The sequence below is a fragment of the Erinaceus europaeus genome, chromosome 6 (assembly GCF_950295315.1).
Source record: "Erinaceus europaeus chromosome 6, mEriEur2.1, whole genome shotgun sequence".
NCBI lineage: Eukaryota > Metazoa > Chordata > Mammalia > Eulipotyphla > Erinaceidae > Erinaceus > Erinaceus europaeus.
Genome location: NC_080167.1, coordinates 51,193,071 through 51,220,667, shown reverse-complemented (window position 1 = coordinate 51,220,667; position 27,597 = coordinate 51,193,071). Strand labels below are relative to the sequence as shown.

The window sequence follows — 27,597 nt, the reverse complement described above, 5'->3', positions numbered from 1 at the left end:
AGTAGAACTGTTGGCCGTCAAGAGGATGCTCCCCCTGGAGGAGCCATAGTACTCTTCCAAGAGCAAACGTGCACAGGTCCTAAAGTCTGCGCGTTCCTTTGTAAACATATTAAGGAGTCTGAAACATGCCCTATCGCTTTTATTTGTTTTGTTTTGCTTTGCTTTGTTGTAGCTTATATTTTCTTGGCCCGTGCTTTTGCTATATATAGCCTGTGCTCTTAGCTACTGTTTCATCTCTTTTTTTTTTTTTTTCAGACAAGCCCATTCTGTGTCTTGAACAAAAAGGTTTGTGAAATCACAAGTTTTAGAGGTCTTCCCAATGTGCTTTAAAATAAATATACAGCTTTTATGGTGGGTGCAATGTGTTCTTACAATTTTGTAAGCCACTACTAATCACAAAAAAAAAAAAGCTTGAAAAAAGGAGAATACATAACTCTAGGAGAATGTCCTTCCAAGTATCACTTAAAACCCACTGATGCATGCTCATTAGTGAGAAATGCACTTTATGAAAGGAGCACAAGGTAGCGTGAAGAGTTCCTTCCTTTTTAAAATATTTTGTTCAGGGTAGGGAAGATAGTATAATGGTTATGCAAATCACTTTCATGCCTGAGGCTCTGAAGTCCCAGGTTCAACCCCCTGCACCACCTTAAACCAGAGCTGAAGCGTCCCCCACTAGGGAAAGAGAGAGACAGACTAGGAGTATGGATCAATCTTTCAGTACCCATGTTCAGCGGGGAAGCAATTACAGAAGCCAGACCTTCCACCTTATGCTCCCCATAATCTTTATCCCCTGCGTCCAGACTCCCAGAGGTATATAGAATAGGAAAGCTATCAGGGGAGGGGATGGGATACAGAGTTCTGGTGGTGGGAATTATGTGGAATTATACCCCTTATCCTATGGTTTTTGTCAGTGTTCCCTTATCATAAATAAAAATTGAAAAAAAAAAAAACAACAACAACACCAGAGCTGAGCAAAACTTGAAAGAGAATAGGGACTTAAAAAGGGGGGGGGGTGCACCCAGTCAAACACACATAGCACTATGTACAAGGGCCCTGGTTTGAGTCCCGGCTCCCCACCTGCAGCAAGGACACTTCATATGTGGTGAAGCAGGTCTGCAGGTGTCTATCTTTCTCTCTTGCTTTCTATCTCCTTCTCCCCTCAATTTTTCTGTCCCATCCAATAAAATAAAATAAAAAGGGAAAATGGCCACCAGGACTGGTAGTTTCTTAATGCTGGCAAGGAGCTCCAGCAATAACCCTGCACAGGAAAAAAAAAAAAAATTAGGAGGGAGAGGGAGGGAAAGAGGGAGACCTACAGCACTGCTTTACCACTCTTGAAGCTTCTTCCCTGTAGATGGGGATTGGGGGCTTGAACCTGGGTCCTTGTGCACTATAATGTATACACTCTACCAGGTGTACCACAGCCTAATCCATAGTATGAAGATTTTAAGCAGAGAAATTATCATTCTAGCAGAATCAGTTTTGCTTTATACATGATTACCTCTGCCATTATTTTGTTTGTTTTATCACCAGGGTTATTGCTGAGTCTTAGTGCCTGCACAACTCCATCACTCCTAGCAACTAATTTTTTCTTTCCTCTAGATAGATGGTCAAAGACACAGAGAGAGAAGGAAAGAAAGGAGAAACATTGAAGCACCACTTGTGAATGTGAAAACATTCCCCTGCAGGTATTCCTTTGTGGTGGCCTGAGGTTTGAACCTGGTACTGGTTAAACCAGAGAGGAAGAACCCTCAAGGAGACATTATAGGTCTTTGTCCCAGAGCTCTCCCACTCTTTGTCTTGACCTTTCTTTCCTGATTAATCTCACCTCTTTCTAAAACTTCAAATTCTTTTTACACACTGATGAACCCAACCCTGCACCTCACAGACCTGGTGAGGTGTATGACTCCAGCCTGGAATAACTTGTCAGGCCCCTGAAATTTACCATTTCCCAGCTAATTCCACAACTTTTTGTTTTTGCAGTTAGAAGCATCATTATCCACCTAATGTCCCCAAACTAGAAACCTGGGGTTTCTTCCTCTAAGAACACCCCTGAACACTTCAGATCCCTTCCCTTGTCTGCAATCCTGCAACTGCTGCTAGAGTTCAAGTCTCCATGCGTGACTGGGACAGTGACAAGAGCCCCCTCTCTAGAAGGGAGCACCCTCACAGATGAGACTAGTCCTTTTTTCTTTTTTTTTTCTTTTTTTATCTCCAGGGTTATTGCTGGGGCTTGGTGTCTTTACTACAAATCCACTGCTCCTGGAGGCTATTTTTCCTTTTTCGTGGCGCTTGTTGTTTATCATTGTTGTTATTGTTGTTCTTATTGCTGTCATTGCTGTTGGATAGGATAGAGAAAAATGGAGAGAAGGGGAAGACAGCGAGGGGGAGAGATAGATAGACACCTGCAGACCTGCTTCACCGCTTGTGAAGTGACCCCCTCTGCAGGTGGGGAGCCGGAGGATCGAACCAGGATCCTTGAGCTAGTCCTTGCGCTTTGCACCACGTAGGCTTAACTGGCTGTGCCAACGCCTGGCCCCCGTGGCTAGTCCTTTCTACAAGTTAAACTTGTTTAAAATAATAGTAATGATAACAACAATAATATCTAGCTCTGCTGACTTTGGCAAAACCACCAAAACTTCTGCACGACACATGTACCTTCACTTAGGGTCCTATTTGCCTCTGTTGAGTGTCCTCTAATTCTCTTAAGTCATTTTTAGTGACACTTAAAAAATATATTTTTGAAACACCTAGTAATGTATCAATAAATACGTAAAACACAAAAAATTATTTTCACAAGAGAGAAAGATCAGAATATTACTTAGCTCTGGCATATGCCTCCAGCATGAAAGTCTTTTGTAGAACCATAATACTGTCTCTCCCCTCGCTCCTCATGCACAACTTTTATTAGTAATTTAATACTGATTTACACAATTACAAGATAACAGGGGTATAATTCCTCATCTTTCCACCACTAGAGTTCTGTGCTGCAGTATGCAGGAACATGATTCAAGTCCTGGTCTTCATCTGAAGGGGGGAAGCTTGCGAGCAGTGAAACAGTGCTGCAGGTGTCTGTCTCTCTCCCTATTTTCACCTTACATCTTGATTTCTGTCAAATAAAAACTCAGAGAAAGTATTTTTAAGTGGCATGATGCACCCCCCATGCAATTCTTTAAAACCCCAGGATAATATTTTAAAGTTCAAAGGCCACTATGTCCTTCTCCAATATTTTTTATGTGGCATCCTCCCCTAGATGAAAATGTTGGTTATCCGAATGGCAGAAGGACTGAGAACCACTAACAGAGCTATCTGCCTGGCTTGCTAACCTGCTAGCAGTCGAATGACATGCACAAGCGGGGTTCCCCCTCAAGCTTCCCTGTCCGCTCACTCTCACAAAGTTTCTCAGCATCCCAGCACACGCTTGGGTTTTCATGAGGAGCCTCAAAGACAAGCTCTGGGCTCCCTGTGAGTGGGCAATGCGTTCGTTCGCAAAGGGAAAACCTGAAGAGCTGCACCTTCTCAGTGGCTGTGCATACGCACCCCCTACCCCAGCCCAGCTGCCATGCTTCCTTGGCACTGGGCAGAACACTGTAAGGCGGAGAGGGAAACTCTCACTTCCTACCTCACTCCCAGCCCACCCCCACCCCCACCCCCCAGTCCAAGAGTCGGGAGCTGCATGACATTTGCATTTTCACCCAGACTCCTTGAACTCCCGGAGCTTGGCTGAACAATGGAAGAGACTGGCGACGCGAGCACCGGGCTTTTCAGACCTTTCTTGGGGTCCCCCTGGCTCCCCCACTCCCTCCCCTCGAATTCTTCCCAGAGAAATTGTGTCCGGGTTGTGGCTGCCGGGAGCGGGCGCCGCGGTCTCCGCGGACTGCAGCGCGGTGGAGCCCGGCCAGGTGGGGGCAAACCTTCCCGCCAAGCGGGGGGCAAACAAAACCAGGCGGGTGGCCCGGACGTCCGAGGTGGCTGCCCAGGCAACTCGCAACTTTTGAAATCCAGCTTTTTTTTTTTTGCATCAGGCAACAGATGCCCGGCTCCCCGGCTCGCACCCCCACCCTCCCCCGAGACCAATCACGGCCGCGCTCGGGCCTGCACGACGCCCCCGCCCCTTCCCGGCCAACCCGCCGCCCGCCGCCCCGCCGCCGCTCCCGGCAGGCCGCCGGCCCTCCGCGGCCGCCCCGTCCCTGCAGGGGCCCGCGAGCACCGACCCCCGCGGCGCCACTCGCCCGCGCCCTCCTCGCCGCCATCGGCCAGCGGCGGCGGCATTTTGATTCCGGCGACGCTCCAGGGCGCCCGGGCGCCCGGTGCATTGTGGGAGCGCCGGGCCGGTGGCGGGAGGAGGCGGAGGCGCCGAGCAGCCGGTAAGCCCGGCGGGCGGGGGACGGCGGCTTAAAGGGGCCTCGGCGGCCAAGGGCCCGCGCCACCGCGTGCAGCCCCCCCGGGCCCGTTGCCCGGCCGCCGCGCGCCGCCCGCCGAGGGGCCGCGCTGGGGCTGGTGGGGCCGCTTTAAAAAGAAGCGCCGCCCGCGCCACCGCCGCCTCGGCGCGCGGGGCCGGGGTAGAGGGAGGAGGCAGCGGGCGGGGAGGAGGCGGCGGCGGCCACGCACGGGTTAACGCCTGCGCCGCCGACTCTGCGGCGCGGCCGCCCGGCCGGGGGCCCGGACGGCGCGCCCCGGCCTCCCCGCGCCCGCGCCTACCGCGCGCCCCGGGCCTGCGCCCATGGGGATCCCCGCGCGGGCATGGCCGGCCCGCCGCCCGCCGCGCCGCACAAAGAGCGCGGCCCGAGCCCCGGCGGCCTCGGGGGGCGGCGGCCCGAGGCTGGGGGCGCGCGCTGCAGCCCGGCTTTGTTCTGGGCCGGGGGCGGGGGCCCGGGGCAGGTGGGTGTCTGGCCGCCCGGCGTGCCTTCCCCGGCTGTGCACTCCGGCCCCGCGCTCTTGGGAATCGGACGATCGCGCAGCGCGGCCGCGGAGGAAAGAGTTAACCTGGGCTGCCCATCCATATGCACGGCTTTGTTTTAAAGGTGCCCACGGGCCTCCGGGGTTCTGCGCCCGCTGCACGCACTCTCCCCGCACCCCCACCTGCACGGAAACTGCAGTGTGACTGGCAGCCATGGGTGCCCCTTCCTCATTACTGGAGGAATATTCCAAACTCCGGAGAGCCTTCTGCACGCACGGTGTTTTTAAATGCCAGCCGCCCCCCCTTCCCCAAGAGTCTGGGAAAGTATGTTAGATTAATGGGAAGTTAGTTTTCCCCAATGCCGCCCCCCCCTTCCCATTTCTTCCTTTCTTTTTACTTACTATTTTTAAATTTTTTATTATGCTTGGTGATTGATGGTAGGAAAATAACTACATCATGCCTCGTGAGTTTCTTGGTTGTTTTTTTTTCCCTGCAAGGAGTGAGGAGGTGTTCATTGGGAGGAGGCATTTTGGTGAGGAAAGCACTGGGATTTTTGTTGTTATTGTTCCAAGTCCTTGTAAGTCAGTGTATTGCTAGAATCCTCCTAAGCCAAAAAGGGCCTCAAATTTTGCGAGAGAAATCATTGCTTATCCCAGGCCTGTTTTTGTAAGGACAGTTTGGATTACCGCCCAAACCTGGTCTTTGTGAGATTTATGTTAAATGAGCAAAGTGCATCCCAGGGGGTTGAAAACTCTATAAATGGGAATTATGTTCTTAATCGTAAATTTTACAGGGGAAACGGACCCTAAAACTTGGGGTGTCTGTAATTCCATGCCCAATAAAGTATCTATCTGGAGGTTCATAAACCCCAGGAACAGATGTTCAATTTTTGGTTTAACCCCATGACTTCAAATTTAGAAGGACTTGTTCCAGAAACTTCTGGTGGTACCCAGTGCCATAAATGCTGATGGTTTATTGTGGTTTAATTTCTTCTCCTTCTGCAGTGAAATGGTAATCACTGGGGACAACAACATAGATTATCATTGGTGCGTGTACTAGTTTTGTTGGGTGGGATGTTTGCTTCTTAGAAAACAGCATTGCAGTAAAACATTAGAGAACTTTCCACTGTTCTGCAAAGAACTGGAAGAAAATGAACTTTGCTTATTAAAGAGCCGTTCCAGGTTTTAAGTTGTATTCTTTTAGTCAGGCTTCCTATTAGTTTTGGATCCTGTAACGTTCTCCTGGCTCAGAGATGAAAACAAGATATATTTTTCTATTTATTTATTTTCCATTTTGTTGCCTTTGTTGTAGTCGTTGTTGTCGTTGTTGTTGTAATTGATGTCGTCGTTGTTAGATAGGACAGAGAGGAGGGGAAGACAGAGGGGGAGAGAAAGACACCTGCTGACCTGCTTCACCGCCTGTGAAGCGACTCCCCTGCAGGTGGGCAGCCAGGGGCTAGAACCAGGATCCTTACTCCGGTCCACATGTGCTTAACCCGCTGCGCTCCCGCCCAACTCCCACAAGATTTTTTTTTATTATTGTTCTTGTAGTTGTTGTTATTGTTGTTGATGTCGTTGTTGTTGGATAGGACAGAGAAATAGAGAGAGGAGGGGAAGGCAGAGAGGGGGAGAGAAAGATAGACACCTGCAGACCTGCTTCACCGCATGTGAAGCGACTCCCCTGCAGGTGGGGAGCCTGGGGCTCGAGCTGGGATCCTTACACGGGTCCTTGCACTTTGTGCCACATGCTGCACTACTGCCAGACCCCCCACAGGGTTTTTTTTTAAAGAGGCTTTATCACCATAAAGAATTTCATCAAATTCATTTCTTTTTCTTTTTTGCCTCCAGGGCTATCACTTTCGGCTCTTGGTACCTGTACTATGAATTCACTGCTCCTGGAGGCCATTTTTTCCACTTTTTGTTGCCTTTGTTATTGCTGTTGGATAGGACAGAGAAATCAAGGTGGGGAGACACCTGCAGATCTGCTTCACCGCCTGTGAAGCGACCCCCCTGCAGGTGAGGAGCCAGGGCTTGAACCGGGATCCTTATGCCAGTCCTTGTGCTTTGCTCTGTGTGCACTTAACCTGCCCCATCAAATTCATTCTTTGAGTATCCTTTTTCAGATAAGTTTCTATTTGGTGGTGGCAGTGATTTTTTTTTTCCCCCTTTCCTTTGTGAACTAACAAGCTGTCAAAAAAGTTTTCAAAAAGATTCTGTTAGCCAGGATGTCTCATTTTTAAACTTCAGTACTTGAACCTCAGGTTGAGAGATGAAGTGCCTTAAGACCCTTGGGGACTGTCTGTCCAAGATGGCACTTGTCATGTAGCCTACAGGTCCCTAGGTCCTTTCAGAGAAGGTTTTCCTCACTACCCCTGGGAGACACATAACACATCTCCATAGAAGATGTCTGTGACAGCATAGTCAGTCTGACCCACTTTGTGGCCCCAAATTGCTGTTTCCCAGTGGGTCTGTTGATTTCAGTTCTTCTTCACAAGGGCTTTTCTTGTCAGTGTTCATTTGGTTCCTGACAAGGGTCAGTGTGAATTTCTTAATGGTGTCTTTGTTTTTGGTACTACCAGGTAGATCCCCAAAGAAACTGGACAACTAGGAGAAGAGGGAAGGGAGGAGCTCGGCCCAAGAACCATGTCTACTCGAGAATCCTTTAACCCTGAAAGTTATGAATTGGACAAGAGCTTCCGGCTAACCAGGTTCACTGAACTCAAGGGCACAGGCTGCAAAGTGCCCCAAGATGTTCTGCAGAAATTGCTGGAATCCTTGCAAGAGAACCACTTCCAAGAAGATGAACAGTTTCTGGGAGCAGTTATGCCAAGACTGGGTATGTAAACCACTGTGTGTCTGTCAGATCTGCTTCCCAGGAAACTGGTGGGGTTTTTTTTTTGTTGTTGTTGTTGTTTTTTAAAGAATTTATTTACTTATTCATGAGAACGATAGGAGAGAAAGAGCCAGACATCACTCTGGTACATGTGCTGCCGGGGATCAAACTCAGGACCTCCTGCTTGAGAATACAATGCTTTATCCACTACACCACCTCCTGGACCACTGGAAACTGGTGTATTCACTCAGAAACCAGATTTCTCTGGGGCTGGGCTGTAGCGCAGTGGTTAAGCACATGTGGCACGAAGCACAAGGACCGGCTTAAGCATCTCGGTCAAGCCCCCAGCTCCCCACCTGCAAGGGGGTCACTTCACAAGCAGTGAAGCAGGTCTGCAGGTGTCTTTCTCTCCCCCTTTCTGTCTGCCCCTCCTCTCTCTATTTCTCTCTGTCCTATGCAACAACAATGATAATAATAACAATACCAATAACAACAATGATGAACAACAGGGCAACAAAAGGGGAAAAAAAAATAGCCTCCAGGACCAGTGGATTTGTAGTATAGGCACCAGGAGAAAAAAAAAAAGACTGCTCTCTTTGCCTGTTGCTTTTTTTTTTTTTTTTAATTTCTATAAGAAGGACTTAAAATACCAAAGCCATGGAAACTCTGATACGCTGTTATTTATTTGGAGGAAGTAATTGAAAAGCATGAAGAAAGTATATAGTGGAGATGATTATACTGCAGAAAAAGCTTTTTTTAAAAAAAGATTAAATTAGGGCAGAGGGTAGTTATGCAAACAGACTCTCATGCCTGAGGCTTCAAAGTCCCAGGTTCAATCCCCCACACCACCATAAGCCAGAGCTGAACAGTGCTCTGGTTAAAAAATAAAAATAAAATAAAAGATTAAATTACATTTTCTGGTTTGCTGAGGATTAAACAGAGACTCCTCTATTAAGCTTTTATCCTAAAAATCTGCTGAAAATGCTGGTGTTCCATTATTTGCCTTGCAAGAGTGGTGCTGAAGCAGTGGAGAGCAATACCTTGAAGGGACTACTGGAGGTGTGGGGTAGTTTGGGGCTCCTCTGTAGGGCATGGGGAGGAGGGAGAAAGGAAACCTCTTCCATCACAGAGAAGACGGATGGAAGCTAGAAGCACATCTGGAACAAAGGACTTTGTATTTTTCTTGCCTAAATTCCCAATGTCACTAGTGGTCAGCCAGCCTTTTTCCAGACACAGTTCAGAGAAATTAGGTGACAGGGGAGTTGTTTATTTGCTTTTCTCATCTAGTTTTTGAAGCATGTGATGCACTGGACTCACCTGGCTTTTTGAGTGTTTGCTGTGCATTCTAAGAGTGGACAAACGTTTGTAGTTACAGTGTGTGGCCAGATCAGCTTTCTCACATTAAGGTTTTCATTTCATTTGTTTTTGCCCATTTGCTCATTATGAAGTTATCTTAAGTCATTGGTTCAGAACTCAGGGTGCTTACTCCTTTCCCCAATATATAAAGCAGACAAAAGCAAGACTGTTTTGGTTGGCAGAGAGGAAGCCCTACACCCCACCTCTAGTGCCTGGTAGGACCCAGCTAGGTTTGTTTGTTTTTCTGTGGCTCTGGGGGAAATGAACCTGGGACTTTGTGCATGCCAAGATGCCTGCCTCTCTGGCCAGTTTGCTATTATTTAGTTGTTCCTCCTCTCCTTCTTTTAAGATTTATTTATGAGAAGTGGAGAGCATCATCTGGCATATGCACTGCTGGAGATCATGCTTGAGGGTACAACACTTTATCCACTGTGCTACCTCCTAGGCAGATGGTAATTCCACGTGGTATTAGGGGGTTGAACCAATGATCTTGAACCTCCTAAGGAATGTGCTCTACTGAGTGAGTTATCTACTTGTCAGTTCCTCAGCTCAGTTTGAAGACTGTCCTCATCTAACAGATGTCTAAATGTGGAGAAACACCACATGAACAAGTTTGCCATGGTGTCAGCTTATACTGAAAAAATGCTTAGATAACTTTGTCAAGAAAAATAAACTGCCAGATGGGCAAAAAGAAATGCAGAAAGAACCTCCTAGGTAGAATATATATATATATTTTTTTCTTTTTTTCATTGGGTGGAGGGTAGATAGCATAATAGTTATGCAAACAGACTCTCATGCCTAGGCTCCACAAAGTCCCAGGTTCAATCCCCTGCACCACCATAAGCCAGAGCTGAACAGTGCTCTGGTAGAAAGAAAAAAAAAATTTTTTTTTATTATCTTTATTTATTTATTTATTGGATAGAGGCAATCAGAAATCAAGCAGAAGGGAGAGACAGAAAGACACCTGCAACCCTACTTTACCACTCGCAAAGCTTTCCCCCTGCAGGTGGGGACCGGGGGATTGAGCCTGGGTCCTTGCACATTGCAATACATGCGCTCTACCAGGTGCATCACCACCTGCCCCTCCTTTTTTTTTTCTTTTGCCACTAGGGTTATCATTGGGACTTGGTGCCTACACAGATCCACCACTCTCTGTGGTGACTTTTTCTTCTTTTTTAGAGAGATAGAGAGTGGGAGGAGAGGATAAGAGAGGGAAACAAACACCTAAAGCACTGCTCTACCATTCATGAAGCTTCCCCTTCCTGCAAGTATGGACTGGGGGCTTGAACCCAGGTCCTCGTGCATAGTAACATATGCTCTACCAGGTGTACCACCTCCTGACCCCAAGTAATCATTTTCTTTTTTTTAATATTTATTCTTTTTGATGCCCTTGTTGTTTTTTATTGTTGTAGTTGTTATTATTATTGTTGTTGTTGATGTCGTTGTTGTTAGATAGGACAGAGAGAAATGGAGAAAAGAGGGGAAGAGAAAGACGGACACCTGCAGACCTGCTTCACCGCCTGTGAAGCAACTCCCCTGCAGGTGGGGAGCCGGGGGGCTCAAACCGGAATCCTTATGCCTAGTCCTTGTGCTTCGCACCACATGTGCTTAACCCACTGCACTACTTCCTGGCTCCCTAAGTAATCATTTTCTTATGTTTGCACCTCACTGAGTACTTGGGCTCCACGTACCTTTAAGCACTTTAGTGGTGTCGTTTTTCTCATCTGAGCTGTCTGGCCCCATGACATCCAAAACACCTGGGGGTCCATGCCATTGGGAATGATAATATATGGAATCCACAGCTTCCCATCAATCCAGCTGCCATATTGTTTGTTTCATCTGGTTTCTGAGTCCAGGAGCATTAGAAATGGTGAGAGAATCTGCAGCAGCTAAAATCAGAAGACAAGGAGTTATAGCAGGGAGAGGGAGAGGGAGGCAGAGCAGCTGGAAGTGGAAGAGCACGAGGTAGAAGAGGCTGGTCACAGGTGGTTTTTGAGAAGTTAATGGAAATCGTGACCTTTCCTGGAAAAATGCATTTCCACTCAGTACTGCATTGGTGGTGTGCTGCAGGGGTAGATGGTCCCCACTGCATGCAGTGGGACACTGGAGAGAGGATCAATAGTAAGGTCTTGTGAGACCCAAAGGTTGTGTGTGTATTTTCCCTATGTTTATTATACAGGATACATGTAATATGTATACATGTGTGTAGTTTTTTATTTTTACGCTTTTTTTCTTTATTTCTTTCTTGAGAGAGACACCACAGCACTGCTCCACCATCTGTGGAGCTCCCCATAGTGCTGTCCATGGTGCTACCATGTGATGCTGGGACTCAAACCCAGAGCCTCACACATGGTAAGTCATGGACTGCATCTGTATTAGAAGTACACTTGTTGGTCTGGGGTTTTAAACTCCTCTTTTTAGTTCCCACCCATCCTTTCCTTGGGTGGTCCTACTTTCTTTCCATGTGATACTACAGTTTCTCAACTACCATTCCCAAATCAGGATCACCTTTATAAATTAAATTAAATTTATTTATTTATTTGCCTCCAGGGTTATCACAGGGGCTCAGTGCCTGCAGCACTATGAATCCACTGCTTCTGGTGGCCTTTTTTTTTTTTTTCTTGCGTTGTTGCTGTTGCTGTTATTGTTGCTGTTGTTGTCGGATAGGACATAGAGAAATTGAGAGAGGAGGGGAAGACAGAGAGGGGAGAGAAAGATAGACACCTGCAGACCTGCTTTACCACTTGTGAAGCAACTCCCCTGTAGGTGGGGAGCTGGGGGCTCAAACTGGGATCCTTGTGTCGGTCCTTGTGCTTTGTACTATGTGCGCTTAACCCAGTGTGGTACCACCCAGCCCCCAGGATCTTTTTTTTTTTTTCCTCCAGGATTATTGCTGGGGCTCGGTACCTGCACCACAAATCCACTTTTCTTGGAGACTATTTTTTCCCCTCTTTGTTGCCCTTGTTGTTTTATCATTACTGTGGTTATTATTGTTGTTGTAATTGATATTGGTGTTGGATAGGACAAAAAGAAATAGAGAGAGGAGGGGAAGACAGAGGGGGGAGAGAAAGGTAGACACCTGCAGATCTGCTTCACCCTTGTGAAGCGATTCCCCTGCAGGTGGGGAGCCAGGGGCTTGAACCAGGATCCTTACGCTGGTCCTTGCGCTTTGTGCCACGTGTGCTACCACCCGACCCCCCCATCACTTTTTTTTTTTTTTTAATTTTTTTAAATTTTTTATTTAAGAAAGGATTAGTGAACAAAGGCATAAGGTAGGAGGGGTACAACTCCACACAATTCCCACCACCCAATCCCCATAACCCACCCCCTCCCATGATAGCCTTCCCATTCTCTAGCCCTCTGGGAGCATGGACCCAGGGTCGTTGAGGGTTGCAGAAGGTAGAGGGTCTGGCTTCTGTAATTGCTTCCCCGCTGAACATGGGCGTTGACTGGTCGGTCCATACTCCCAGTCTGCCTCTCTCTTTCCCTAGTAAGGTGTGTCTCTGGGGAATCTGAGCTCCAGGACACATTGGTGGGGTCTTCAATCCAGGGAAGCCTAGTCAGCATCCTGGTGGCATCTGGAACCTGGTGATTGAAAAGAGCGTTAACATACAAAGCCAAACAATTTGTTGAGCAATCATGGATCCCAAGTTTGGAATAGTGGAGAGGAAGTGTTAGGGAGGTACTCACTGCAAACTCTAGTGTAATCCTGCTTTCAGGTATATATTTTGCAGTAGTTTATGGATACATGTGAACATAAGCTCTCTCTCACAGAAACTGTTGTATGTCTAGGTTATGGGACTTTGTTAGAAAGTGAACTACCTGAGATGAAATTAGAGTGTACTATTAAAGGAAAGGTCTCACCCGAGTAATGAAGCTGAAGGGTTGTCATTCCACACGTGAAGTCTCTGGATACAGTCTGAGGTGAAGCATGTTGAGATGGCAATCGTTGCTTTGGTTAGGTTGTGATCGGCGGATGCAATATTATTTGGTTTGGATTGGGAGATGCATACGGGAAAGTGGGCCCTATCCAAGGGTGCCAGGACTGAGGGAAGTAGGGGCTCTATAGTGAAGATGTGAGGTTCCTGCTGTCTTAGGGTTCAAAAAGACAATCAATAGTTAATATTATCATCACATTATTTGTTAATAGGGTTAACTTTGAAAAGTCCCTTTGTTATGGTTTGCTGTACAGTACCCAGTATCTTGTATATAGCTGTGCTATTGGAAGCTTCTAATCTACTTGGTCTAGGCTTTTGAGAGAGTCCGCATATCAAATATGTAGCCTATCTATTTAAAAGATTCAAGTTTGTCTTTTGAGAACCTTTGAGACATACAATTGATTTCCCCCTCTCATATTAATTAACTACTGATTTATATGTCTACATTTTGCTAGGAGTGTACATAAACACCATTCCCATCACCAAAGGACCGTGACCCATCCCTCCCGCCCACTCCCACCCCCCACTGGCCCAGGAAGCTACATGTCTACCCCTCACCACTGGGTTTTTACTTTGGTGCCCTACTTACAATTTGATCAGGTCCTGCTTTTAGTTTCCCTTTCAGATCTTCTAAGTCAGCTTCTGTTGATGAGTGGGATCATCCCATACTCATCTTTAACTTTCTGACTTAGTTCACTTAACATAATTCCTTCTAGCTCTGTCCAAGATGGGTCAGAGAAGGTGGGTTCATTGTTCTTGATAGCTGCATAGTATTCCATTGTGTATATATACCACAGCTTTCTCAGCCATTCATCTGTTGTTGGGCACCTGGGTTGCTTCCAGGTTTTAGCTATTATGAATTGTGCTGCTATGAACATAGGAGTACACACCTCTTTTTGGTTGGGTGTTATGGAGTCCTTGGGGTATACCCCCAGGAGAGGAATTATTGGGTCATATGGAAGGTCCATGTCTAGCCTTCTGAGAGTTTTCCAGACTGCTCTCCACAGAGGCTGTACCAATTTACATTCCCACCAGCAATGTAAAAGGGTTCCTCTGTCCCCACATCCTCTCCAGCATTTGTTGCTGCTGTCCTTTTTGATGTATGCCATTCTTGCAGGAGTGAGGTGGTATCTTAGTGTTGTCTTAATTTGCATTTCTCTGACAATCAGTGACCTAGAGCAGTTTTTCATATGTTTGTTAGCCTTTTGGATCTCCTCTGTGGTGAATGTTTTGTTCATTTCCTCTGCCCATTTTTGGATGGGGTCATTTGCTTTTTTGCGGCTAAGTTTGCTGAGCTCTTTATATATTTTGGTGATTAGTTTCTTGTCTGATGTCTGGCATGTGAAGATCTTCTCCCATTCTGTGAGGGGTCTCTCTGTTTGTTTAATAGTTTCTTTGGATGTGCAGAAGCTTTTCAATTTGATGTAGTCCCATTGGTTTGTTTCTGCTTTGGTCTTCCTTGCAATTGGGTTTGATTCATCAAAGATGTCCTTGAGGTGTAGATGGGAAAGTGTTTTACCAATGTTTTCCTCTAAGTATTTGATTGTTTCTGGTCTGACATCTAGGTCTTTGATCCATTTGGAGTTGATTTTTGTTTCTGGTGAGATAAAGTGGTTCAATTTCATTCTTCTGCATGTTTCAACCCAGTTTTCCCAGCACCATTTATTGAAGAGAGCCTCCTTCTTCCATTTAATCCTTTGGGCCCCCTTATCAAAGATTAGATGTCCATAGGTGTTGGGATTTACTTCTGGGCTTTCAATTCTGTTCCACTGGTCTGTGTGCCTATTTTTGTTCCAGTACCATGCTGTTTTGATGATGATGGCTTTATAATATAGTTTAAGGTCTGGGAGTGTGATGCCTCCATTTCTGTTTCTTTTCCTTAGGATGTTTTTGGCAATTCTAGGTGTTTTCAGGTTCCAGATAAATGATTGTAGTGTTTGTTCTATTCTCTTAAAGAAGCTTGGTGGAACTTTGATGGGTATTGCATTAAATTTGTATATGGCTCTGGGGAGAATGTTCATTTTGATGATATTTATTCTTCCAATCCATGAGCATGGGATATCTTTCCATTTCTTGGTATCTGTTTCTATCTCCTTGAGTAGCGACTCATAGTTTTCAGCATACAAGTCTTTCACTTCTTTGGTCAACTTTATTCCTAGGTATTTGATTGATTTTGCTGAAACAGTAAATGGGAGTGATTTCTGGATGTCTTCTTCTTCAGATTTAGTGTTTGCATAAAGAAATGCCACTGATTTTTGTACATTGATTTTGTAGCCTGATACCTTGCTATATTGCCTAACAACTTCCAGTAATTTTCTACTGGATTCTTTAGGTCTTTCTATGTATACTATCATATCATCTGCAAATAGTGAGAGCTTGACTTCTTCCCTTCCAATCTGTATTCCTTTGATTTCTTTCTCTTGCCTGATTGCTATGGCAAGAACTTCCAATACTATGTTGAAGAGTAACGGTGACAGTGGGCAGCCCTGTCTAGTCCCTGATCTGAGGGGGAATGCTTTCAGCTTCTCTCCATTGAGTATGATGTTGGCTGTAGGTTTGCTATATATAGACTCCACTATCTTGAGGAATTTCCCATCTATTCCCATTTTTTGTAGAGTTTTGAGCATGAATGGGTGTTGGATTTTGTCAAAGGCTTTCTCTGCATCTATTGAGATAATCATGTGGTTTTTGGCTTTGCTTTTATTGATGTGATGAATGACATTGATTGATTTACGGATGTTGAACCAGCCTTGCATTCCTGGGATGAATCCCACTTGGTCATGATGAACAATCTTTTTGATGTGTTGCTGTATCCGGTTGGCCAAGATCTTGTTTAATATTTTGGCATCTATGTTCATCAGAGATATTGGTCTGTAGTTTTCCTTTTTTGTTCTGTCCCTATCAGCTTTTGGTATCAGGGTGATGTTGGCTTCATAAAAGGTGGAAGGGAGTATTCCTGTTTCTTCAATCTTATGGAATAGCTTAAGAAGTATGGGTATTAACTGTTTCCTGAAAGTTTTGTAGAATTCGTTTGTGAAGCCATCTGGTCCAGGACTTTTGTTGTTGGGGAGATTCTTAATAACGGTTTCAATTTCTTTGTCTGTGATTGGTGCATTTAGATTTTGTAGTTCTTCTTGGTTCAGTTTTGGAAGTGCATAGGTTTCTAGGAATTGTTCCATTTCTTCCAGATTCTCTAGCTTGGTGGCATATAGTTCTTTATAGAAGTTTCGCAGAATTCTCTGGATTTCTGTGGTGTCAGTTGTGATATCTCCTGTATCATTTACAATTCTATTAATTTGAGTCTTCTCTCTTTTTTGTTTGGTGAGTCTGGCTAGGGGTTTGTCAATTTTGTTTAATCTTTCAAAAAACCAACATTTGGCTTCATTGATCTTTTGTATGGTTCTTTTATTTTCGATGTTGTTTATTTCTGCTCTAACTTTAGTGATTTCTGTCCTTCTGGTTGCTTTAGGGTTCCTTTGTTCCTCTTCCTCTAAGTCCTTGAGGTGTGTAGTAAGTTCGTTCATTTGGGCTTCTTCTTGGTGTTTAATATGTGATTGTATAGCTATAAGTTTCCCTCTCAGTACTGCTTTAGCTGTGTCCCAAATATTTTGATAGGTTGTGTCTTCATTTTCATTAGTTTCCAGGAACATTTGAATTTCCTGTTTGAGTGAGTGTCTGACCCAGTGGTTCTTAAGGAGATGTTGTTTAGTTTCCAAATTCTATGTCTTTTAATAATTTTCCGTTTGTTGTTAAAAGTTAGTTTTACTCCACTGTGGTCTGAGAAGATACTTGGGATGATTTCAATGCTCTTGAATTTATTGATGCTGTCTTTGTGGCCTAACATGTGGTCTATCCTTGAGTATGTGTTGTCCCATCACTTTTTTTAAAGCCACTACTGACCAATGCAGTTGAAAAACAATAATGTATACTTGTTTTAATTTTTATTTATTTGCCTCAAGGGTTATTGCTGGGTTGCAGTGCCTGCACCACGAATCCACTGCTCCTGGAGGCTATTTTTTTCCCTTTTGTTGCCTTTGTTGTTTTTTATCATTGTTGTGGTTATTATTATTGTTATCAATGTTGTTGTTGGGTAGGACAGAGAGAAATCAAGAGAGATGGGGAACTAGGGCCAGGTGGTGGCACACCTGGTTAAGTGCACCACAGCAGTGCACAAGGACCCAGGTTCAAGCCCCTGGTCCCCACCTGCAAAGGGAAAGCTTCATGAGTGGTGAAGTAGAACTGCAGGTGTCTCTTTGTCTCCCTCTCTATCTTTCCCCTCCCCTCTCAATTTCTGTCTCTATCCAATAATGAATAAATAAAATTTTAAAAAAATTTTTAAAAGAGAGAGGAGGGGAAGACAGAGAGGGCAAAGACAGACACCTACAGACCTGCTTTACCATCTGTGAAGTGACCCCCCCCCCTGTAGATGGGGGGCTCGAACCAGGTCCTTGTGCCTCATGCCATGTGTGCTTAACCCATTCACCATGATAGTGCACGTGCTTTGCCATGCACTCAACTATTTGGCCTTCTCAACAATATTTTATATGTAGTTTGCAGATTTACTTTTTTTAAAAAAATATTTTATTTATTTATTAATGAGAAAGATAGGAAGAGAGTGAGAAAGAACCAGACATCACTCTGGTACATGTGCTGCCGGGGATTGAACTCAGGGCCTCACGCTTGAGAGTCCGATTCTTTATCCACTGCGCCACCTCCTGGACCACTGCAGATTTACTTTTAGGAAAGCAAAATAATGCCAAAGGCGGGCATAGAAGAGTCATAGCTAAAATTGCTGAAGTTGCGCCTTTGCTGTCATCTTTAAAGAAATCCTGTGTGGTGTCATGACACAGTAAGACACAGGGAACTCTCTCTTCAAGGCATCACTACACTCCAAAAAGTGTACTATATTGACTTTGCGCCTTCATGACAAACTACTTTTATTTTTCTTCTGTCTCAAATTTCTGATGTTCCATGTTTATTTCAGTTATACACGTCTTGATGGAAGACAGGGTTGTTTTGTTGGCAGTGTGCGAGGGCCCTGAGTCTCCCATGTGAGCCCTTCCAGTTCCCAGTGCTGACCCTTTGCTTTCCACAGGCATCGGCATGGATACATGCGTCATTCCTTTGCGGCATGGAGGCCTCTCCTTGGTTCAAACCACAGACTACATTTACCCCATTGTGGATGACCCATACATGATGGTGAGTTTGATTGAATGCCTTTGACATAATGGAACTGCTTGGTCCTTTGCTTTGAGGTTGTGGCCAAGATTTTGAATAAGTGCATGCTTTTTATCTTGTCCAAATTGTTCTCCTCCCACCCCTGCCATGACTCCACTATACCAGTGGTTTGATCTGTCCCCTGCTCATACTGGAGACAAAGCTGTCAAGGCAGACCTGGACAAGTCTCCTCACCCCCATGCTGCTTTTGAATGTGAGTGTATTTTGTGCAGGGACATCAGCTGTCTGCCAACAGTGTCTGTTGGCTGATGTCTTTATGGTTTTCTTGCCTTATACCTTTCCTAAGATATATATTTTTATGTATGTATGTATGTATACATACATAAAAATATATATGTATACACTCTAATCCTAGCTGATTTCCTGTACAAATAAAGAAGCTAGCATCTCATCACAGTTAAGCTACTTGCCCAGTTGTCATGATGAGGTCTCATCCCCTGCCTCTGTATGTAGAATTGCATCTGAGCCACTGAGTTGAGTTCTTCTTTTCCAAACATGCTTAGATTTGATACATTTCCCAACAGTTCATCACAGGGTTCAGCCAACAGCCCTTTGATCTATCCAGCTTTAATTTTTTTTTATCCTGCCAACCACGAGGATGGGCAGGCTACAGATACCATCTGTTTTGAAACACCAGTTGTCCTTTGGTGCCCCAGGTGCTTGGCATCAGGCTGGACATATAGACTCAGGCCATGCAACTATGAAAGGGGACAATGAATGTTCGCTTCTTAGGTGCCAGTGACAAACATAGAGCTTTCTAGAAACTTGCTTTGCCTCTGCAAACCTGTATGTTGGAGGTGCCAGAATCAGAACCCGATCTTTTCCTGCAGCTGAGAGCTGGAACAAAAGGGCAGTAGTTGCTGACCAGTGGTTGGAATCTCCACATCATAACCCTACTGTACCCTTGTCACTTTTGAAAGTGAGTCACAAAGGCCACTGAGCTGCAGCTCTTAATAGGAAGTCATAAGAAAACCTAAGCAATTGATGAAGCAATTTCTGAAAATGGTAGCACTCTGGAGATTATCCTTATGTCAACAGAAAATTCCATTATTTCCTGTACTGCCTGGAAGCTTTCTTTCAAAAAAATCTCCCATGGCAGTAAAAGTTGTTATTACCACATTTCTATTCAATACAAATTAAATTTTTAAAAATAAAGTACCATAATTTACTAGGAAATGCTTTTCTTTTTCTTTAGAAAACAATTTGACTTGGAGGCCTAGCTGTTTTTTGTTACATAAGTAACAAAAGAATAATCTTTATGTTTTTAATTGGGGGGGGAGGGATGTTTTCAAACAAGAAATTTTCTTATCTATCTCCTATGACCTTTAATGAAGTTACAAAAATTTCTCCACAAAATGTATCACTAATATCTTTAATCAATAAGGTTAGCATTCTTTTTTTAAAAAATATTTATTCCCTTTTGTTGCTCTTGTTTTATTGTTGTAGTTACTATTGTTGTTACTTATGTCATTGTTGGATAGGACAGAGAGAAATGAGAGAGGAGGGGAAGACACAGAAGGGGAGAGAAAGATAAACACCTGAAGACCTGCTTTACTGCCTGTGAAGCGACTCCCCTGCAGGTCGGGAGCCAGGGGCTCAAACCGGGGGCTCAAACCGGGATCCTTGCGCCAGTCCTTGTACTTTGCGCCACCTGCACTTAACCCACTGTGTTATCGCCCAACTCCCAAGGTTAGCATTCTTTTAAATTCAGCTTTTAGGTTTGCTTTATATCTCACTTTTTGTGGCAGTGTTTTTTTTTTTCCCTCACTCTAAAACTCTTCCTTCCAGATCATCAGCTCTTGCTTCCCACTGGTCCATGTCTAAGTTAGTTGTAGGGGCCTGGAACTAGTATACCTGGTGGGGCATGCATTTCCCACATCCAAGACTCTGAGAACACCATGGACAGCACCAGAGGAAGACCCTTGGACAGCACTATATGTTTCTCCTCTCTGAGTCTGTCTTTCCCTCTTTCACCCTAAAAATTAAAGAATGAGAGCATTGGGCCTGGGGGGCTACTTAACAGTAGTATCACTCACACATAAGACCCTGAGTTCATCCTCTGTTGCTGCCTCTTACATGCAGTTATACACACACACAGTTAAAAGCTTTTCCTAGGGAGTTGGGCTATAGTACAACGGGTTAAGTGCAGGTGGCACAAAAGCGCAAGGACCGGCAGAAGGATCTGATTCGAGACCCCAGCTCCCAACCTACAGGGGGGTTGCTTCACAGGCGGTGAAGCAGGTCTGCAGGTATCTGTCTTTCTCTCCCCCTCTCTGTCTTCCCCTCCTCTCTCCATTTCTCTATCCTATCCGACAATATCAACAACAACAACAACAACAATAACTACAACAATAAAACAAGGGCAACAAAAGGGAATAATTTTTTTTTAAAAAAAAAAAAAGCTTTTCCTAATATTCTAAGTGGAGATGAACATGGAATTTATTTGTTTTTCTTGAGAAAGAAGAGGAGGTAACAGGAGTGGCTGACTAGGTGGTCTTGTAATTCAAGAAAGGTCTGCAGACCACAAATTAGGGACTGTAGTGGGGACTACTGCTGTTCCTTGAAATCGTTTGCTCTTTAGTAGGAGGCTACCCTATTCACATCTCCCCTCTCTTCCAGGGCAGGATTGCATGTGCCAATGTCCTCAGTGACCTCTATGCTATGGGGGTCACCGAGTGTGACAACATGCTGATGCTCCTTGGAATCAGCAATAAGATGACTGACAGGGTAAGTGTTCCTGCTAGAGTTTCCCCCTTGACCAGCCAGCCCTCTTACTGTCCCATCTGGTTCTACCGTTGAGGTAGATGGCAGTGAGTTGAGAGAATCTGACCTGTTCAGCTTCTTATTTCCACCCACTGCTTCCCTCTGGCAAGATTGAAGCCAAGACATTTCTGTTTAATACAGTTAGGCTGAGGTAGCAGTAATCCCTGCCAGGCCCTAGGCCTGGCAAAACCAGGAAGACAGGCACAGAGCACATGGTGCTGAGAGAACGGCCCCTCTTCTCTGCTGCTGAGTCACTGGTGGTATTGTGTGTGCTTATGTGCTCACCTAGCAGAGCCCATGACCTTGACCTAGACCCATTCTTTGACCCAGAGATGATTCCTGTTTAGATTGCTATTGGGAAGTACATGATTTTGGTCCTTCCCCCAAAAGTGTCTTAATTGGACTCTGCTGTCCCTCCAGGTTGCCGACTGGGCAGGGTGACTTAGGGGTGGCTGGGCGGAACTAGTCTGGGGTTGTGAGGCCATCCAAGTGCTGGTTGGGTTTAGCAGCAGCCCGATTCTGTTGTTTGGTCTCCATTCATATGATTGCCTAGACCTCTTTCAGCTTTTGATAAAGTAGCAATAGTGTGAACCAGGCCCGGGCCCTGTTCCTCCTTGAGGTCTATCTGAACACTTGGCCTGTGGCTTTATGAGCCCTCTGACAGCTACAAGTGTACACTCTTTGCTGGGTTCTGAACTGAATTGTGACTTTCTCATTTCTGTTCTTTTAAACCCTAGGAAAGGGATAAAGTGATGCCCCTAATTATACAGGGTTTTAAAGACGCAGCAGAAGAGGCAGGGACATCTGTAACAGGCGGCCAGACAGTCCTGAACCCCTGGATCGTCCTAGGAGGTGTGGCCACCACCGTCTGCCAGCCCAACGAATTCATCATGTGAGTGGAGCCAGCTTCTCATTGCCTTTTTACTGATAGGTTTATTAAGATTATCCCTTGCCTAACGTGTAAGTATAGGGTCATCCAGAGTTAGACACAGTCATCATCCCAACAAGAGCCTGTCCTGTCTTCTTTCATGCCATGTAACATTGGCTGGAGAGTTTGGGGGTTAGACATTTTGTGACCTATATCCACAATTTTTTTTTCTTTATTGGGGGATTAATGGTTTACAGTCGACAATAATACACAATAGTTTGTACATGCATAACATTTCCCAGTTTTCCACATAACAGTACAACCACCACTAGGTCCTTCTCTGCCATCATAATCCAGGACCTGAACCCTCCCAACCCCAGAGTCTTTTTACTTTGGTGCAATATACCAACACCAGTCCACGTTCTGCTTAGTGTTTTCCTTTCTGATCTGTTTTTTTTTTTTTTTAACTTCTACCTATGAGTAAGATCATCCCATGTGCATTCTTTTGTTTCTGACTTATTTCACTTAACATGATATCTTCAAGCTCCATCCAAGATGGGGTAAAGAAGGTGAATTCACCATTTTAAATAGCTGAGTAGTATTCCATTGTGTATATAGACCACAACTTGCTCAGCCACTTACCTGTTGTTGGACACCTGGGTTGCTTCCAGGTTTTGGCTATTACAAATTGTGCTGCTATGAACATAGGTATACACAAATCTTTTTGGATGGGTATGTTTGGTTCCTTAGGATATCCCCAGAAGAGGAATTGCAGGTCATACAGTAGGTTCACTTCTCGTCTTTTTTAGAGTTCTCCAAACTGCTCTCTTCAGGGGTTGGACTAATTCAAATTCCCACCAGCAGTGTAGGAGGGTTCCTTTGTTCCCACAACCTCTGCAACATTTGTTGCTGTTACCATTTCTGATGTATGATGTATTCTCACAGGAGTGAAGTGGTATCTCACTGTTGTCTTTATTTGCATTTCTCTGTCAGTCAGTGACTTAGAGCATTTTTTTCATACATTTGTTGGCCTTTTGGCTCTCTTCTTAGGTGAATATTCTGTTCATATTCTCTCCCCATTTTTGGATGGGGTCGTTTGTTTTCTTGTTGAGTTTGGTGAGCTCTTCATAAATTTTGGCTATTATCCTCTTATCTGATGTATGGCTTGTAAAGATCTTCTCCCATTCTGCGAGGGGTTTCTTTGAGTAGTGGTTTCTTTTTTTTTTTTTTAATTTATTTTTTATTTTAAAAAGGATAAATTAACAAAACCGTAGGGTAGGAGGGGTATAACTCCACACAATTCCCACCACCCAATCTCCATATCCCATCCCCTCCCCTGATAGTTTTCCCATTCTCTGTCCCTCTGGGAGCATGGACCCAGGGTCGTTGTGGTTTCTTTTGCTCTGCAAAAGCTTTTTAATTTGATGTAGTCCCATGGGTTTATTTTTGTTTTAATCTTCTTTGTAACTGGATTTGTATCATTGAAGATGCCTTTAAAATTTATATGGAAAAGAGTTCCTCTAAGTATCTGATAGTTTCTGGTATTACATCCAAGTCCTTGAGCCACTTGAAATTTACTTTTGTGTTTGGTGAAATATAGTGGTTCAGTTTCATTCTTCTGCATGTTTCAACCCATTTTTTTCCAACACCATTTGTTGAAGAGACTCTATTTTCCCTACGTAATAGTCTGGGCACCTTTGTCAAAGATATGATGTCTATAGGTGTGGGGGATGACTTCTGGCCTCTCAATCCTATTCTAGGCAGTTTTGATTATAGTGGCCTTATAATACAAATTGAGTTCTGGGAATGTGATACCTCCAGTTCTGTTCTTTCTTCTCAAGATAGTTTGGTCAATTCTAGGTATTTTCTGGTTCCACATAAATATTTGTAACTTTTGTTCTATCTCCTAAAAAAGAAAAAAATAGGTGGAATCTTGATAGGGGTTGCATTAAATTTGTATATGAATCTGGGTAGTATATTCTTTTTTTTTTTTTTAATATTTATTTTATTTATTTATTCCCTTTTGTTGCCCTTGTTGTTTTATTGTTGTAGTTGGGTAGTATATTCTTATTGATGATAACTTTTCTAACCTATGAACATGGAATATCTTTCCACTTCTTTGTGTCTCTTTCTATTTCCTTGAATAGTGACTCATAATTTTCAGCGTACAAATCTTTCACTTCTTTGGTTAGGTTTATTCCTAGATATTTTATTGTTTTTGTTACTATAGTAAAAGAGATTGATTTCTGGATTTCTTCTTCTAACTTAGTGTTTGCATAGAGTAATGCCACTGACTTTTCTATGTTAATTCAACAGCTTACTGTATTGCCTGATAATTCCCAAAAGCTTCCTGCTGGACTGTTTAGATTTTTCTATGTATACTATAATATCATCTGCAAATAGTGAGAGCTTGACTTCTTCTTTTCCAGTCTGTATCCCTTTAATTCCTTCCTCCTGCCTGGTTACTATGACAGAACTTCTAACACTATGTTGAATAGTAATGCTGATAGTGAGCAGCCCTGTCTGACCTGAAGGGGAATGCTTCCAGTTTTTCAGCAGTGAGTATGATGTTTGCTGTAGGTTTGCTATAAATGGACTCTACTATTCTTCAAATATCCCCATCCATAACTTTGTTCCTCTCCCTTCCTCCCTTCCTCCTTCCCTCCCTCCCTCTCTCCCTTCCTTCTTTTCTTTTCTTTTCTTTTCTTTTTTTCTTTCTTTCTTTCTTTCTCTTAGTTGACTGCATTAAAAAGCTTTTATCTTAATAAAGAAAGGCTTGTTTTTTCTTTATTCAGATATGATTCATCAAGGATCCCGGTTCAAGCCCTAGCTCCTCACCTGCAGGGCTGTCGCTTCACAGGCGGTGAAGCAGGTCTGCAGGTGTCTGTCTTTCTCTTCTCCTCTCTATCTTCCCCTCCTCTCTCATTTCTCTCTGTCTTAACAACAAGGGCAACTAAAGGGAAAATAAATAAAATTTTGAAAAAAGAAATATGATTTATCTAGCAGTTTTTCATGGAACATAAAATTCAGCATTTTAAAGTATGTAACTCATTGACTTCTAGTATTCACAGGATCTAACTATCACCACACTCCTGGATTCCAGAAAATGACAGTCATTCCCAGTCTCCCTCAACCCCTTCCTCTGGGACACACTCATCTACTTTTCATCTCTAGAATGGCCTTTTCTCTAAATTTCATGTGAATGGTTTTACAACAGGTGTGACGTTTTGTGCCTGTTGCTCCTTTTACTTTGCGATGTTTCAAGGTTCCTGAGTAGTTCCTTTGTATTCCAGACTGCACAGTATTCCACTGTCCAGGCATACCACAGTCTCTCCACTCAGAATTGAAGAACCTTTGGGTGATAGCCACCAGTTGAATGATGCTGCCAGGAGCATTCATATGTGAGGGTTCTGTGTGGGTGTACGTTCTGATTCTCTTGGGTGTATCCCTAAGCGTTACTGGGTTCAAGTGGTAACTAACACTGAGCTGCCTCCCTGATACTCGCATGGTAACTCTTAATTTGAGAAATGGACACTACTTTCCAAAGTGGCTGCTCCATTTTATACAGTGTCACCCATGTCCTCATTGTTAATTAACTTTTCCTGGCAGCAGCCATCCTGGTGGGCATATGACAATATCTCACTGTATTTTGAGCATCTTTTCATGTGTTTGGGGTCCTATTTAAGGATCTTCTTTGATGAACTTCCTCTCTTCGAGTCCCTTTTCTTCCCATTGCAAAGCACTTCATCCAGCTCACTGAGATTCAGGTTATTTTGAATTATTGTAACTTCACAAGTAGTACTTCAGAAAGTGCCCTTAGATACGAGTCATGCTGCATGAGTGTGTAAATTCTTCAAACTAGGGTTGCTGAGTCACATGTATGTAAATGTACCTTATTTCTCCAGATCACCCCTCCAGAGGGTCCCCCTTGGTGTGGCCATCTGCTGTGAAGGTAGATGCTGGGTGACAAACTGCCATTCTGACTAGCCTTAACTCCTCTGAGTGAAGTGGAGTGGTTTTCCTGTTCTTTGTTTCAGTTGATAACAGCTCCTTTTAGGGCAGTTATTTGACAACTTGCATATTAAGGATCTAGCTGCTTTTTTCCTTAATGCAGCACCAGGGAATGAGATTAGGGACCTCACTGAGCAGCCTCCCTGCATGCCTCCCACCCCTCTTTCATTCTGTGTGCTTATAGGAGAGGGGGCGATGACACCAAAGCACTACTCCACCATTCATGGAGTGGTGCTGTCCATGGTGCTCCCACGTGGTGCTGGATTGAGCCCAGAGCCCTGTGTGTGGTATAATAGGGTATGTGGTCTACCTGTGCATCTGTCTCCTGGCCTCGGGACCTTAAATTTTACTTAATCTTGAGGTTTTGTTTTCCCATGTTTTGTGACAGTAGTTCTCAAACTTTTCACTTAGGTGGGACAAAGGTCCTGAAGTCTATCAGTCTCACCCTATCCTGGCCTTCTAGTGCCAAAAGAACTTAAGAATAATGACAACTCAGGAGAAAATAATTTAACAAAATTCAGTGAATTTTCATCAACAGCATGTATGTTCATTTTGCAAAATCTGAGCCTCTGTTGTCTGTTAACTTATAAACAGCCCGGTAGTTTGTCACACCTCACTTTGTAGGTTAATGATAACTGCAAAACATGCAAGCACACATAGGCTTTAATGTGTGTTTGGATCAGAACCAATATTGATGCCATTTTTTTGAAAACGTGATCCTTGAGCCACCAAAGCTCACTTGGCTAGTGCGCTGCTTTGCTACATGCATGACTTACACAGGCGTCTGGCTCCCCTGTTTTTTTTTTTTTTTTTTTTCCTTTTACTTTCTGCCTCTACATATTTATTTATTTATTTATTTAGCCTCCAGGGTTATTGCTGGAGCTCCGTGCCTGCACTATGAATCCACTGCTCCTGCAGCTACTTTTAGATTTTTTTTTTTTTTGGCTAGAACAGAGAGAAATTGGGAGTGTAGGAGGGAGGTAGTGAGGAGGAGGGAAAGATAGACACTTGCAGACCTGCTTCACCACTTCTGAAGTGACCTCCCTACAGGTAGGGAGCTGGGGCTTGAACTGGGGATCCTTGTGCGGGTCCTTTCACTTTGTACTATGTGCTTAACCAGGCGTGCCACTGCCTGGCCCCCTCTACATTTCCTTTTATATGAAGAAATGTATTCCTTCATATTGCCACAGAATTCTGTGAGGTTTTTTTGTTTTGTTTTGTTTTGTTTTGTTTTTAAACCTAACAGTGGATACAGATGTAGGATGTCTTGGGGGCAGGTATCATTGTTCATCTCCCTACCTGTGCCCCAGCTTTGTGAGATCAATAGTTGTGTCTTTAGGACAGCCATTAACCTTTGCAGACTAATTTCATGGATTCAAGCCAAATCTGACAGCTAGTGAAATCCCACCTGAGTCTTCATCATTTAAGTGATGGTTAGAAACTTTTTCTTCAGTCTTTTTTTTTTTTTTTTTAGTCATCTTTCTCCTCCAGACTGGTCAGGTTGTCTGTATTAAAAATCTCCTCTGAGGATGTTGGGTGGTAGCACAGCAGGTTAAGCATACATGGCACGAACCACAAGGACTGGCATAAGGATCCTGGTTCAAGCCCCCAGCTCCACACCTGCAGGGGAGTCATTTCACAAGCATTGGAGCAGGTCTGCAGCTGTCTATCTTTCTCTCCCCCTTTCTGTC

General features: G+C 44.2%; 1 protein-coding gene across 5 annotated transcripts in view; it reads left to right on the top strand.

Annotated features, from left to right (window-relative positions):
- The first annotated feature begins 4,121 nt into the window (after positions 1–4,121).
- Positions 4,122–27,597, top strand: part of SEPHS1 (selenophosphate synthetase 1) — a 40,530-nt gene continuing 17,054 nt past the window's right edge. Inside the window, exons 1-6 of one of the 5 annotated variants that reach the window (XM_060192182.1) lie at positions 4,124–4,367; positions 6,748–6,915; positions 7,479–7,735; positions 18,122–18,225; positions 20,884–20,991; positions 21,765–21,919. In XM_060192182.1, the coding sequence (XP_060048165.1) occupies positions 7,543–7,735; positions 18,122–18,225; positions 20,884–20,991; positions 21,765–21,919 (560 nt within the window). In that variant the 5' untranslated portion in view covers positions 4,124–4,367; positions 6,748–6,915; positions 7,479–7,542. Of the gene's footprint in view, positions 4,368–4,757; positions 5,118–5,273; positions 5,433–6,747; positions 6,916–7,478; positions 7,736–18,121; positions 18,226–20,883; positions 20,992–21,764; positions 21,920–27,597 lie in introns of those variants that run through there. The other 4 variants (XM_060192180.1, XM_060192181.1, XM_060192179.1 and 1 more) reach the window with 4 other exon arrangements.